Source organism: Triticum aestivum, chromosome 7D, assembly GCF_018294505.1.
Source record: "Triticum aestivum cultivar Chinese Spring chromosome 7D, IWGSC CS RefSeq v2.1, whole genome shotgun sequence".
NCBI classification, from domain to species: domain Eukaryota; kingdom Viridiplantae; phylum Streptophyta; class Magnoliopsida; order Poales; family Poaceae; genus Triticum; species Triticum aestivum.
The window spans coordinates 47,397,438-47,412,199 of NC_057814.1; the positions used below are offsets into that span (position 1 = coordinate 47,397,438).

Here is a 14,762-nt window from a genome sequence, read left to right on the forward strand (position 1 = left end):
GAGCCGGTTGGGGCTGGATGAACAGGACCCCGTGGAGGGCAGGATGAACAGGACCACCCCGTGGAGGGCTGGATGAACAGTAGATAGTGGAGGGCTGGATGAACAGTAGCCCGTGGAGGGGTGGTTGAACAGGAGCCCGTGGAGAGGGCTGGTTGAACAGTAGCCGGTGGAGTAGCGCGCGGTGGAGGCTGGATGAACAGGAGCCCGTGGATGAACAGTCGCAGGTGGAGGCTGGAGGAGGTCGACGGTGGATGAACAATAGCCCGTGGAGGCTGGAGGGGGTCGACGGTGGAGATGAACAGTATCCCGTGGAGTCCCGTTTTGCGGTACGCCACACCCCTCCCGATGAAAAGGACCACCATTTCGACCGTAGCGCTCCAACAGAAGTCCGTTTCCTCCGTTTTGCGGTACGCCACACCCCTCCCGATCAACATGACCCCCATTTCGATCGTAGGCGGTCCGTTTCCTCCGTTTTGCGGTACGCCAGACCCCTCCTGATGAACAGAATCCCGTTTCGAACGTGGCCGGTCGAACACAAGGCCGTTTCCTCCGTTCTGTGGTACGCCATGCCTCGTTTCCATCGGCTGTTCCGTCCAAGCCGGTTGGCTCCCACGCGTTCCGTTGCCTCCCGATGAACACGACGCATTCCGTTGCCTCCCCATGAACACGACGACGACGCAGTTTCTCCGTTCCGACCCTGCCATGTACACGAGCCCTGGCCGTACGTACGCGCGAGTAGGCGTTCGAGACCCCGCCCGTATGTACGTACGTGGCCGTATTTACTTTCTTGCACCCTGGCCGCTGTACGTACATGTACATGCTACGTGCGCGACTCTACTACGACACGTGTGCGCCTCTACATCGACCAGTATGTACGTACACGTTCGCGACCAGAATGACAACGCTACATACGCTTCGACCAGGCGGGTCCCGACTGTCAGGCACTTCCTTGCCTGCGAAGATGTAGCTGGTGGGTCCCAGCAGTCAGGAGGGCAAATCGTTTTTTCATTTTTTTGCCCGGACGCACTTCCTTGCATACGAAGATGTAGCTGGTGGGTCCCAGCAGTCAGGGGGAAACATTTTTTTCACGAAATACGGTGGCCCGTCCGGTGGGTCCCCGCTGTCAGGTGGAGGAATAATTATTTTGCGCGTAATAAGGAGGCACTTCCTTGCTGCGGCCGTGGACCCAGCTGTCAGCCTCTCCACGTACAGTACTCTTCCGATGGAAGTCGTTCCTTGACCACGTTGACCACGCCGCGCCGAGAGCACCAGGGCGGTGGACGACGGCGAGGCCTAGGAAGGGGACGACGCGGAGCCGTGGAAGACGCGACAGTGGAAGCCCGCGCGGAGAGGAGTACGAGGGTTCACTGGTTCGGCTGCGGTGTGAGGCTGCCGTCGTCGCAGGGCCTGGCCAGCGGTGGGAATAGTAGGGGGCGGTGAGGCCTCCGCGGCAGCACAGCCGGCCACGGGAGGCAGGAGCATGCGGCACGACCGGCGCTGCTTTGGGCGGCTGGAGCAAGAAGACCAGAGGTTGAAGAAGCACTACGGCCGTTGGATGGACATCGTACGGTCACTGGAGCTAGAATCGTTCATATTGACTAAGTTGACAAAGCACTCCGTCCCCGTCAACTTAGTAGGCCCACAAGTCAGCCACCCACCAAGATGGGCCCCAACTAGCAGGGGGAGTATTCATTTTTTTGTGCGTAATAAGGAGGCACTTCCGGTGGGTCCGAGCTAACAGCGGGGGGAACGTTTTTTTCATGAAATACGGTGACCCGTCCGGTGGGTCCCAGCAGTCAAGGGGGAAACGTTTTTTTCGAAAAATACGGTGGCCCGTCCGATGGGTCCCTGCTGTTAGGTGGACGAATCATTATTTTTCGCGTAATAAGGAGGCACTTCCTTGCTGCGGCTGTGGACCCAGCTGTCAGCCTCTCCACGTACAGTACACTTCCGATGGAAGTTGTTCCTTGACCACGTTGACCACGCCGTGTTCCGTTGCATGCATGCGTCCATGGGCGTGGTGCGTCCCCACTGTCAGCCTCTCACGTACAGTCATCTTCCGATGACTCTCGGTTGTTGACCATGTTGACCACACCGTGCCGAGCGCACCAAAGGCCGGTGGACGACGGCGAGCCCCAGACTGGAACGACCCAGAGATGGGGAAGACGGGGCAGTGGAGTCGCAGATGAAGAGGAGTGGGAAACTTGACTGGTTCGGGTGCGCGGCAGCACAGCCGCGGTGCCGCCCACGGGAGACAGGAGCAAGAACAGAGGTTGAAGAAGGAGCACGGCTGTTGGATTAACATCCAACGGTCCAGCTGCTAGAATCATTTTTTGATTAAGTTGACAAAGCCCTGCGTACACGTCCGCTTAGTAGGCCCACAAGTCAGCCACCAAATCTGACGGGTCCCAGCTGTCAACGGGAGGAATAATTTTTTTCGCATACCAAGGAGGCACTTCCTTCCGTGCGAAGATACAGCCGGTGGGTCCTAGCTGTCAGGTGGAGGAAACATTTTTTTCCAGCTTAATAAGGAGGAACTTTCCTTGCGTGCGACCATGGACCTCGTGGGTCCCAGCCGTCAGGCTCTCCACGTACAGTCCTCTTCCGATGACTCTCGTTTGTTGACCACGCCGCACCGAGCACAGCGAGGCGGTGGACGACGGCGAGGCCCCGGACGGGAACGACTCGGAGATGGGAAGACGTGGCAGTGGAGTCGCAGATTGAGTGGAGGAGAAGGGTTATAACTGGTTCTGGTGCGGCGTGGAGCTGCAGTCGGTGGAGAATAACAGGAGGTGTAGAGGGGTGGAGGGATAGCCTGGCCGGCGGTGGGGTAGCGCTTCGTAGCGATGCGTGCTAAGCAGAGCCGCTAGCCGCCGGAGGCCGGACCAGGCGGTCCCGGCGACGCTGGAGGAAGAAGACGAGAGATTGAAGGTGCATGCCGACCAAGTTGACAATGCCCTGCGTAGGCTTTGACCTATTGGCCCACATGTCAGCCTGCAAAAATGTGGCATATATTTAACCCATGTTTTCTAGAATATACAGTCCATTTGCTGGGCTGGGTGAACAAATAATTTCGCGTCAATGCGGCCCATTTATATTATCTAAGAAATTCCAGCCCATTTGCACTTTCTTCAAATACACAAATTAGGTGGGCTCGTTATATATATAATGTTATGTTAGAAGGAGCAATTAATATAAAAAATAAACCAAAGCGGCACATTTTTTATATACATAATTAACAAATTAGCGAGTTATTGCTCAAAATAAAAATGAGCGCGTTATTATTACATTGGTCCTTAAAATCTTCGCAAGCTTTTGTACACAATCACCAGGATTTTTCTTGCCCGTGAGTCAAAAACAACCAGGATTTTCCTTGCTAACTTCTGTTAAACATTTACTTTTATAAGTTAATAACACGTGGGATGTTTTCATAATGTATATATAAGTCTCTATAAAATATACAATAATAGTAATAATATAAATAGATATAATGTGGTTAAAAAATACATTGGGCTGCCGATCTTTAAGAAAAAGCCCATAGGCCGGTATGGACCTCAAAAAATAAGTTGAAACCACTATCACCCGTATGTCGTGGGCTACGCATGTTAAAATACAAAACCTAGGCCTAGCTGATACTTGTTCGCCCTCTGAAAAAAAATGATACCAGATCCCCGAGCGAACTGGATTATAGAGGGGGCCGGCGGCACGATTGAAGAAGCACATCAGGAGCGATTTTTTTTCTTCAGTGGATGGCTCTCGATGGCGTTTTTTACTTGCCTTTGCACCATACAACTTGTATTTTTAGCCTCCCAGTCCGTGGTGGACCAGCAGCCCATTTGCTGGGCGGGCCAACCTACAGAAACCAGCACTCGATTTTTTATCAAGCCCCAAAAACAACGCAGTACTATGTTTGTTTTGAGGCTGAAAACATTACGACAGGGGTTGAGCGGGGGAGGGGGCAAGGCAGAGCAAAAAGATTAAAAAGAGCTGATGCGCCGTTGCTACCCTAACAAAGAAGGTGCAATTCTTCTCGGGTAGAAGGTGTGCCGTTGACACCCACACGTCACATACCCCACAGTAGGCATACTAACAAGTTAACACACAAGCACAACAGAAAAGGTAAACATTCGTATCAAACTCAGGTTCACAGGACACGTTCATATTCATAGCCAACATTCACTATCAACAACTCAAAAGATTCATATATACACAAGTTCAGCATGTCTATGGATCCAAATGATTGATAGATCACACAACAATATTCATAGATAATTCACAAAAAGATTCAGATATACACATGTTCAGTATGTTTATGCATCCAAAGGATTGAGATCACAGCCAATATGATCCATGGACGAACTTTAATTACCTAGGGTACAGACTGGTAAATGGTGTTCAGTCGGAGGTACTTCTTGCACTAAAATTAATGCTTGTACGAGTAAACTTTCGAGTACATAAGAGGCAGCACAGACAATCTGAACTTTGCTTGTAGGTTTATCCTCAAATAGTGGCTTCGTGCCGAGGGAGGTTTGAGCAACTTGGCCACTACTTTCATCCAACTAGTTTACTGGCTCATCTTGGTCCTGTAGCTCGCCAAAATTCTACATTGCAAACTGGTAAATGGTGTTCAGTCGGAGGTACTTCTTGCTAAAATTAATGCTTGCACGAGTAAACTTTCGAGTACATAAGAGGCAGCACAGACAATCTGAACTTTGCTTGTAGGTTTATCCTCAAATAGTGGCCTCGTGCCGAGGGATGTTTGAGCAACTTGGCCACTACTTTCATCCAACTAGTTTACTGGCTCATCTTGGTCCTGTATCTCGCCAAAATTCTACATTGCAGACGAGAAAGGAGGCGGTTGAGAAAATGAACCACCCAAATTTTTTGTGCAGTTCAACTGAAATGGTGCATCCCTAGCGTGCAGACTGATTAAGTGCCAGATGAATATACACGTCAACCAACTTGTCTGGAATCTTTAGACTCCATGCCATACAGTTCGCTACCATATGTGCCGATAACCAAAAGGCACAAGTTGGGACCAAAGACTGGACTGCGTTTTTCTGGGCTATGCGCCAAGCAATATTTTTGGCGTTCACTCTCCTAATACTTGGAGTTTGACAATTGGTTGACGCCGGTTGATACTCAAATGAATATAGGCACTTCTTCTTGTCAACATTGATGCTTGTCTGAGTGAACTTTGGAGTACATAGCAGCAGCATAAAGTACCTGTCCATCTGATCTTTTTGTGCAGTTCTACTGAAATCACCCGATGTAATGATTTGCCTGCGAGTTCAGGCTCCAAGTTACTCCTTTATGAAATCGGCAAACAGTAGCACAATACCAAATTACCAATACATATGACAAGCACAATAATCAGGATAAAGACCAGTACCAACCTGTGTGAGGTAGCATATCAATTACTATTTCCTTTGACTGAAAGCCGAGATAAGCCAAGCGACTGACAGCAAAGGAAGAATGCAAGCCGAGATTAGCGACTAACAGGAAAGGAAGGAAGCTATCGAGGCAATGAAGCACCCAAATTTTTTGTGCAGTTCCACCAAAATCGAGCATCCCTGTTGGCACATATATTGAGAGAGTGAGATTACTGTAATAGTGCGACTAGTTGATGAAACATACACTAACAAATAGAAGCACCCTCATTATCTTAATGGGTAAAGTTAGCATTCCCTCCCTACTCCACCACATGATTCACCTCCATAGACAAACATACACACGTACATGATTCAGCATAGGGTGCTACTAAAGATTTGTTTAACTCCGACAGGAAAATTAGGCAGCAATAATTAGTGGTACTTAAGTACTCCTAATTAATTAAGTGAGACAGCAGAAGTGGAAGGGCTACCTGGAGGATCGTCTCACATGTAAGGTAGTCATTGCCGGAGCCCTTGAATGGCCTCGACTGAGGCCTCTGGCTTCAGCAAGATCGCCCTGGCACTGTTTACTCTTCTTCTTCTTCCTCTTCATGTTCTGTTTCTCATTCTCCTCACCAGTTGGTGAAACCAAGTACATGATTGGCCTTCTATTTCAGAATTGGTTTTGTCAGTGAGGGAGTACAAGTGTACTAGTAAAAATAGCATTATTTTCTCATGGCAGTCGCAAAATAGAGATGAACACATGCATTAAATATCATTCTTACCTAAAGGAAGGTTATGGTTCCAATATGGATGATGAGGATTGGAACATAGATCTCCCTTTGTGCAGTTCCACCGAAATGAACCAACTGTTCCATTCTGACATTCCAGTTAAACAACACAAAAGTCACTTCTTTTAAGAAGAGTTTTGTGCAGTGCACCAAAAGGTCACAACAGCAACCAGGTGAAATGGATATCCCTTTTTGCACAAAAGCTACAGAGGAAACAGTCAGAGTCTCAAACAATTACAGGCAAAAACATTTGGCTAAACTTGTCATGGCTTATAACAGTGGCATGGCTTCATTTTTACCAGGGGCATTAGATTAAGAACAGCTAAATATTTGGTATAAGGGCATGGGACAGTGGGTGCACCAGCAGTCCAACACCATGTACCTAAACAGGGGCATAAAGTGGTGATTCATAGTTTGTTGCCCCGAGAAACAAACATCCAAGAAACATATCTGGGTTGGTCCCATTTTTGTTCACTCTAGCCACCTACTCCTATGTGTGGATAGCAAATCTAGTCCTGGTCATACCACTGTGTACAGCGTTACCCCTATATTTCCCTTTTCGACCAAGAGACCGGTTGGATGACCAGTCTGTAGTACTTTCACCCCCTTTCCTTCCTGTTTGTACGAAGTCCGATGTACTACATACTAAATCCCCTCACCCCCACTTTATTTCTTGTTTGAACCAAGTACAAGATTCGACTCCATGAAGTAGCTTTACCTCTAACAATAGAAGAAGAAAAATAGGTGACGTCGGACCATCCGACCGAGAGGGGCTGAGAGGTAGAAAATGATGCACATGTAGCGACGTAGCGAGCTGGGGAAGTAGAGCTAAGGCGGTTTCGAAGGAAGATATACCTGAAGGTCGTCGGGATGTGGATAGGTGGGCAGCGGGAGGCCGGATCCACCCACACTAGGCAACGACGAAGGGATCGGAGGACCTCCCGCGCCGGCGCTCGGCCAGAGATAACAGTGCGGCCGGCAGTGGGTGTCCTCCCTCGCTGTTGACGACGGCCTAAACGCTGCCCCTCCTCCCATCACCGGTGGAGAGGGATACGTCCGGATCTGTAACCAGCGGTGAGGATAGAAAGACAGTGTTTTTTGAAGGGAGAAAGACAGTGTTACCACCCCTATCTTGTTTAGATCTGGAGAGGATGAGAGTGTGTGAATAGAGCAACCCTAGCAAGCAAGCGCGGAGGCTCCGGCCTATATATACGTAATGGGGTAGTTTTCCTTTTCCACTCCATCAAAACAATCGTTTAAAATTGTGTACTATGTGCCAGGTCGCTGTTTTGTTAGTTGTTGATTGTTTTTTGAGATAGCTACCCGCTTGTTCCAAGTGGTGTTACGGTGTGCCAGGTCGCACTTTGTATCGTTCAAGTCTGGTACAAGTCCCTCCATTAAATGAACAACCACCCCTCGTAAAAATTGTGAACAAGCCCACGGCTAAAATTATTGGAAACGTGGGTTGCCCCAACATGCATTATTATTTATATTTTCTACTCCCTCCATTCCTAAATATAAGTCTTTTTTATTAGCCACACCTAAGACAAGAATTTTTTTATTAGCTGTGAACCCCACATGTCATAGACACAAAAGGTGTGGCAAGATTCCCTTAGGCAAGCCAAAGTGTGTCTAACAATTTGAGCAACTCAAGTTAGGCAAGTGTGGGAAAAATAATGTGGCAACATAAGACAAACATAGTCACAATCCAAACAGCCCCGTAATTTTTTGTGACATGCATGAAATTTTTGTTAGTTAGATTTATAGTCAAAATTTGGCAAGGTGCATCAAATCAACACATGCAAGTATCAAAAGGGAAGTCACGGCATGCATGCATGCGTTGTACTCCCTCCGTTTCCAAATATACGTCTTTTTAGAGATTGCAACAAGTGACTACATACGAAGCAAAATATGTCTACATACATCCGTATGTAGTAGTCCATTTGAAATGTGTAAAAAGACTTATATCGAGTGCAGTGCTTTGATGTGTCCGTCAACTCGTACAAGACCGAGAAGTTTGATTACTACAACGCCCTCTCCCTCACGGACTGAGCTCCGGTGCCTTAACTGCACCTGCCTTTGGCTGCATGACAGGCGGGCCAACCACCTGTTGGGCCCACCTATCATAGACGCAAAGGCAGGAGCAGTAAGTCAATGAAGCTGCGTCCCTCCCTCGCGCATGAGCGTGGTGTCTGGCAGGACTAGTAGGAGCTTTCGCTACACGCTTCTTGACGGCGGCGAACTTGCGGATGGAGTTGACCATCATGTCGTCCATGCGAGAGGCAAAGCCGGCGTCGGCGAGGGCTACGACGCCGGCGGTCGCCAGCACTGTCTGGAAACGCTGCGCGGTGCGGGGCCGTAGGCCGGCGCCTTGGATGATTTGGCACAGCCGACTGCCGCTCGCGACCATCGCCTCCATAGGTGCTTCTGGCTCCTGGTCACTTGGTCTTGGATTGGAGTGAGCAGTGTTGCGCAGAGACTAAGGAGTAGATGGATTGGAGTGGTGGGGCACCTTTATATGAGAATCCAAATTCTGTTGCATTCACATCGTGTTGGCTCTATTCTGCTTCTCCAATTAATTCCCTCTGCATGTAGAGTAATTTGAGGATGCATCATTGACCGTTCAATGTCTCGGGAACCGCTACCCTCTCCCTCCTTGGCATTCAAGCACCTATGGAGGCGACTGCCGCTCGCGTCTATCGCGTGTCAGGAGACGTTCCCATCGACGACGAGGTGCCTATGGTGACTTCGTAAATTTCGAGATGATAGTACTAGTATACTCAATATTGTGCACCGCGACCAAGGCCGAGAGGAAAACGAGAGAACTACGTATTTATTTACGGTGTAGATTCACTCATTTTGCTCCATATGTACTCCATCTCGGTGTAGTCTAGTTACTTGTTGAAATCTCTAGAAAGGCAAATACTCCTTTCTGGTTTACAGGCTATACTAGCAAGTAGTACTACAATAGTGGGCTCACATAGCAATTTTGTCTCATGCAAGAGCCTGGCTATATGCGTGCTCCAAGGTTCGCAACTGCCACGTTCGGGTTGCACTTGCCTCTTCGCCTCTTCGAGAAGACGAACAATAATGTTACTACTACTGCTTCTACAGTATCGAATCCACTGCCGCATGTTCGAATCCACTGCTGCATGTCCGTCCACCGCGAGCGGGAGGGATAAGCAAAAGCCTGTCCTCGTCTGCGAGCCACCACGTGCATGGGCGAGGGAGAAGGCGTGTAGTAGTAAAATCAAGCTTCTCCTCGTTGTACGAGTTGACGCGACACATCATAGCACTGTCCCCACATGGTTGCCTCTAAACTTGGTTGAAAGACCCGCAGTGTACAATACTCCATTTGCTGCAACCTCTAACATTTACCCCACCACAAATTAAAAAATATATTCCTGTCTTGACCAGATGAGCGTGCAAACTAGAATCACCAGGATGACAGGTAGGGCCAGAAGATTATTTTAACCGAAAAATATAGCATGGAGCCGACCCCAACGATTTTAAGCTTACAGGCATGGTACACGCTATCCTAGACTACTCTACACATGAAACTGCCACACGAGCGTCCGGGCTGCGCTTGGCTCTTCGCCTCTTCGGGAAGTCGAACAATGGCCCTGTTTGGATACTCTAATTCAGTTAGAGGTTAGAGTTAGATTCTAACCCTGAACTAACTCTAAGCAAAAAGGTGTTTGGATAGCAGGGTTAGATGGAGCGCGGATACGGCGAGGCGCCTTCACGGGCGGTGCGAGAGGGAGGGAGGGAGAGGACAAGAAGCTTCGAGGAAGTGAGGAGGGATCTGCCTCGAGGAAGTGCCACCTGACACCAATTGAATTGCTGCATGTGCACCGCGTACGGGAGGGAGAGTGTGTAGCGAACGAAAGCTTCTCCTAGTCCTGCCAGTCACCACGCTCATGGGCGAGGGAGGGACACAACTTCATTGACTTACTGCTCCTGCCTTTGCGTCCATGACAGGTGGGCCCAACAGGTCGGTGGCCCACCTGTCATGCATCCAAAGGCAGGTGCGGTTAAGGCGAGAGGGCGTTGTAGTAATCAAACCTCTCGGTCTTGTACGAGTTGACGCGACACATCAAAGCACTGCACTCGATATATTTCAATAATTTGCGTTTACCGATGCATTAATTACAACGCATGCATGCATGCCGTGACTCTCCTTTTGATACTTGCATGTGTTGATTTAATGCACCTTGAAGTAGTATGAATATGTGACGGTAAAGCTTTGTAATGCCCCGGCCCTAATAAAGCGAGAGATGGTTGTGCACGAGGAGGGCGAGATCATGCAGACGGAACAGGACCCGACGATGGAGCTCTCTATGGTCTCGATGGACCTCACCTTGCTCCACTGCCCCTTGTGCCTCCGCCCCTTGAAGCCTCCAGTGTATGAGGTTTGAATACACCTCGTCCGTTCAGCTGATCGAGCAAGGTGCAGGTTTCTTGATTGATGTGTTGTTCGATTAATTTGTGCAGTGTAAGGGAGGGCACCTGGCTTGCGCGGACTGCCGCGTCAAGAGCCCCGGGAACCAGCGGCAGTGCCAGAAGTGCGAGCGCGGTGGTGGCTTCGATGTGCGGAACACGACGGTGGACGCCGTCCTCTCCTTGGTGAGGGTGGAGTGTCCGCACGAAGGCTGTGGGCTCTACGTCACTTATCACAAGCTCGCCGATCACCAGAGCGTGTGTCCGCTCGCGCCCTGCAAATGCCCCGTGCCCGTCTGCGGCTACGAAGGCCTGCCGCCGGTGCTCTCCCACCACATCAGCACCGTGCATCCCATGTCCGTGCACAGGATCCAGTACGGCAAGGCGCTCCAGCTGCAAGTGCCACTATCGGAGCCACGGCTCTTGCTGTTCGCGGAGGAGGACGGCCGCGCGTTTTTCTTGGTCGGCGGCGTGCTCGACATCGGCGCCCCTATCGCCGTGTCGGTCGTCTGCATCAGAGCGGGGGCGTCCCCACTGCCGCACTACGTGGCCAAGCTGTGGGCGAATGGCCAGCCGGGGGAGCCCAAAGGCAGGACCGACGCCGTCAAGGTGGAAATGGAGGTGACAAGCAGCAGGGATCCCGGCGACGTCGCCGTGCAGGAGCTGACCTTCTTCACTGTTCCGCCCAAGCTGCTGGCCGGGGCTAAGCTGGTGTCCCTTCACATTCAGATTGACAAGCTCACGTCCTAATTGATTCTACAGTGCCTTCTGTTTATCTTAGTAATATGCTAATATATGGGTTAGCTCGGTCTACTTTAGCTTAAGAGATGGTGGGTTTTGGTGGCGATGCAGCAATTACCTCGACATCAGATCAGCAGTGAAAGTAATTTCGAACAGTCGAATGGATATTTTGTGTCTGTTGGATATAAAGATCCTTTGGGTAAGAAGTAACAACTTATATGCTTTTTTTCGAATTGGAACAACGATACTAGTATAATTTTTGTTGACATGCACTAATATTTTCGAAACGGACGTCGGGCTGTAGATAGAAGGGCGGTTGGGACGCGGCATCGGCCCATACCGCGGTGACCCCCGATTGGGACGCACCGACTGTGGATTTTCTCCCTCGCCGATGTCGACCGCGTCTACGCAGAACATTGTTCCCTTCCCCTAGCTGCGGGATCAGGCCAGATATGTGACCAGCGGTGTGGCCACCGTCGTTCTATGCTTGTGAAGAGAGCAACCCAAGCAAGCAGGCTTGTAGCTTAGGCTCCTGCTAGTGTATATATAGTGGTTTTCTTTTTCTCTCCATATCAACCATTTTATATTGCGTATGTGTCGTTGAAGAGTGAAATGATGGTTGCTTCTTCCGACTAACTTACTGTGTGATTTGACTGCTCCTTTAGTGGCCCCTACATGAACTCCCCCTACATGTATGCAACAGTCACACGTACACATGGACGCAAGAACGCGCGCGACGCCCTAATGCATGCATGTCCGAGCACACGACGGAACACACACGGGCACGCTCAAGTGCCCAACCTATACGTGCATGCACACACATACTCAGCCAGGGTGAGCTAGTGACCGTATAAACACTGAAAAATGTATATATTGAGCGCAATGAGCGTATTATGAAGTCCACTGACCATATTTTTACAAATATACAGTGACAGACAGTGTATTTATCTCGTTTGAAATTAAGCCATATTAACCGGAGAGGAGGCAGTATGGACTAGCATTACTTTGTTGTGTCCCGTCAACTTGACGAACGAGGAGAAGCTTGCAGGACGGGAGAAGCTTGCGCGCGGTGGCTCGCAGGACAAGGAGAAACTTTTGACTAATGCAAGCTGTCCTTTGCTCAGGCGGTGGACGTGCAACAGTTAATTCGGTGTCAGATTGACAGAAGCATACACTATACTAGTACTATTATTGTTGCACTTCCCAAAGAGGTGAGCAGTCAAGAGCAAAGTTTACTAGTACTAGTACTACTACTATAGTCTGTAGAGGTATTTACTATACTAGTACTAGGAACCGGATGGAGGAGCGTCTGCACTCTTATTATATTTTTAAAATGTGATAAAGCAATCTTCAACACATTTGGTTCTCTTCGAGGGTTCTCGCATGTGATAATGGGAGTTGATTTCATGGAACACTCGCCACAATTCTCGCTTAATTCTGGCTCATATCCTGTTACAAATAGGAGCGCTAGGTAAAATTTCCTCTTTTTTTGTTATTCAGCATGTAAACAGGTAGCAAACCTTGCGGCGCATCTTTGTGCGAACCGTGCTTGCTGCACTTTGAATGTGGCCGAGAGCTGGCTTGATGAAACACCTTGCTTCCTACTTCTTTTTTTGCGGGGTACCTCGCTTCCTAGTGACCAGTGTCTTGGCTGATTGTCCTAAGAATGCTTATATATGAATAAAGCTCTCTCATTTACCCGCAAAAAAGATTAAGCCATATTGACCGGAAAGAAGGGAGTATGGACTAGCACTACTTGTTGGTGTGTCCCGTCAACTCGCAGAATGAGGAGAAGCTTGCAGGACAAGGTGAAGCTCGCTTACGCCTTTTGACTAATGCAACGTACCATCGCCCAGGCGGTGGACATGCATCAGTTCATTCAGTGTCAGATTGTCAGAGGCATACACTGTAGTACCGAACATGCGGAGTACCATCATTGTTCGACTTCACGAAGAGGCGAAGAGCCAAGCGCAAGGTTTAGTAGTACGAGTAGTACTACTACTAGAACCGCATGGTGGAGCCTCTATTTTTCTTAATCTCTGATAAAGTACACATTTATTCCGGAGAAGGGCGGAAAACGACAGCCCCACATGTAATGATGACATCGATCAACCATGCTCGAATATATCTTGGCCTCCATGCGAGCCCGTCTGTGTGTTCTCGCTCCTCGCCCCTCTCAAGGAACGGCGGGTTGGCCATTTTGCCGTCAATTGAGATCGGTTTGCTCACACTCCGGTCCCACATGTCAGTGATATGCCAAGAGGAGGTGCGTTGACCGACTGGCCGTATGCGTACTTGGTTTTGCACCTTCATACTACTCCTCCCTCCGTCATAGTTTACACGGCGCGCTTCATTATGATGCATTCCTCTCAATGCATTTCCACCACCAGAGAGACTTTAGACGCGTTTGGTTTAATGCTCAATTAATTAGGGCGTGTAACCGCAATTTTCTCTCGATGTAGTACTACGGAGTGGAGTAAGTGCATGCATGTGTGTACCCGGGGTGGAAGCACTGCATGCATGTGTGTACGCATTATTTCCTCTAGTAATAGACGCCATGCTATAACTACCAATGCTATTTTTCAGGCCGATCACTAGTCGCCTTGGTCCTAGAGATTTTCTCTTTTTCTGAAGCGCGCTCTATAAACAGTGACGGATGGAGTAGTATCAGCGGATTCAAAGAAGAGCGTATTGATGGTTGCTTCTTCCGAGCAACTTACAGTAGGAAAGGTGGGGCTTATGATTTGACTGCTTATTACTCACTATTAATGCGGCGCAACGACCGGTCTGAGTCTCCCATGCGGCTGTGCACTACCCCCTCGGTTCTTAAATATACTCCGGAGTATTTGTCTTTCTAGAGATTTCAACGAGTGACTACTCAAATATTTGTCTTTTTAGAGATTCAAATGGACTACTACATACGGATGCATATAGACATATTTTAGAGTGTAGATTTACTCATTTTGCTCCGTATGTAGTCACTTGTTGAAATCTCTAGAAAGGCAAATATTTAGGAACGGAGGGAGTACACATACAAAGCAAAATGAGTGAATCTACACTCTAAAATATGCCCATTTGAAACTTGTAAAAAGACAAATATTGTTGATGACAGTTGCGACGACAAAAAAGAAGCATATTCCTTGTCCTAAGGGAAGATAACAACACGGCTGTGTTTGTCTAAAACGGTGTGAGGACGAGATTGCAATATGGAAGGTACGCCGGACGAGCTACGTTTTGTGCAAAGAACTATGGAAGATCCACATGCAGCGACGTGGGAAGACGGGCAGTGGAGCAAGGCCGGAGGGGATACCTGGAGGTCGTGGGGATGTAACTAGGTGAGCGGCGGCGGGCGGAATCTGCCCATACTGCAGCAACGAGCAGGTGGCGTAGGCCCTACTGCGTCGGAGCTTGGTCAGAG

General features: G+C 49.1%; 1 protein-coding gene across 1 annotated transcript; it reads left to right on the forward strand.

Annotated features, from left to right (window-relative positions):
• Positions 1-9,780: 9,780 nt before the first annotated feature.
• LOC123166256 (probable E3 ubiquitin-protein ligase sinah) lies at positions 9,781-11,353 on the forward strand. Its single transcript, XM_044584026.1, has 6 exons — positions 9,781-9,814; positions 9,873-9,982; positions 10,132-10,191; positions 10,408-10,575; positions 10,658-10,977; positions 11,122-11,353. The coding sequence occupies exons 1-6, from the start codon at positions 9,781-9,783 to the stop codon at positions 11,351-11,353; spliced, it is 924 nt and encodes a 307-aa protein (XP_044439961.1).
• Positions 11,354-14,762: the final 3,409 nt, after the last annotated feature.

Excerpts from the sequence above, each read along its gene's own strand:
- LOC123166256 (XM_044584026.1), top strand. The coding sequence starts at position 9,781 with ATGGCCCTGTTTGGATACTCTAATTCAGTTAGAG. Across the intron at positions 9,983-10,131 it reads AGGGATCTGCCTCGAGGAAG|GCGTCCATGACAGGTGGGCC; the intron begins TGCCACCTGACA and ends GCTCCTGCCTTT. Across the intron at positions 10,978-11,121 it reads ATGTCCGTGCACAGGATCCA|AGCGGGGGCGTCCCCACTGC; the intron begins GTACGGCAAGGC and ends CGTCTGCATCAG.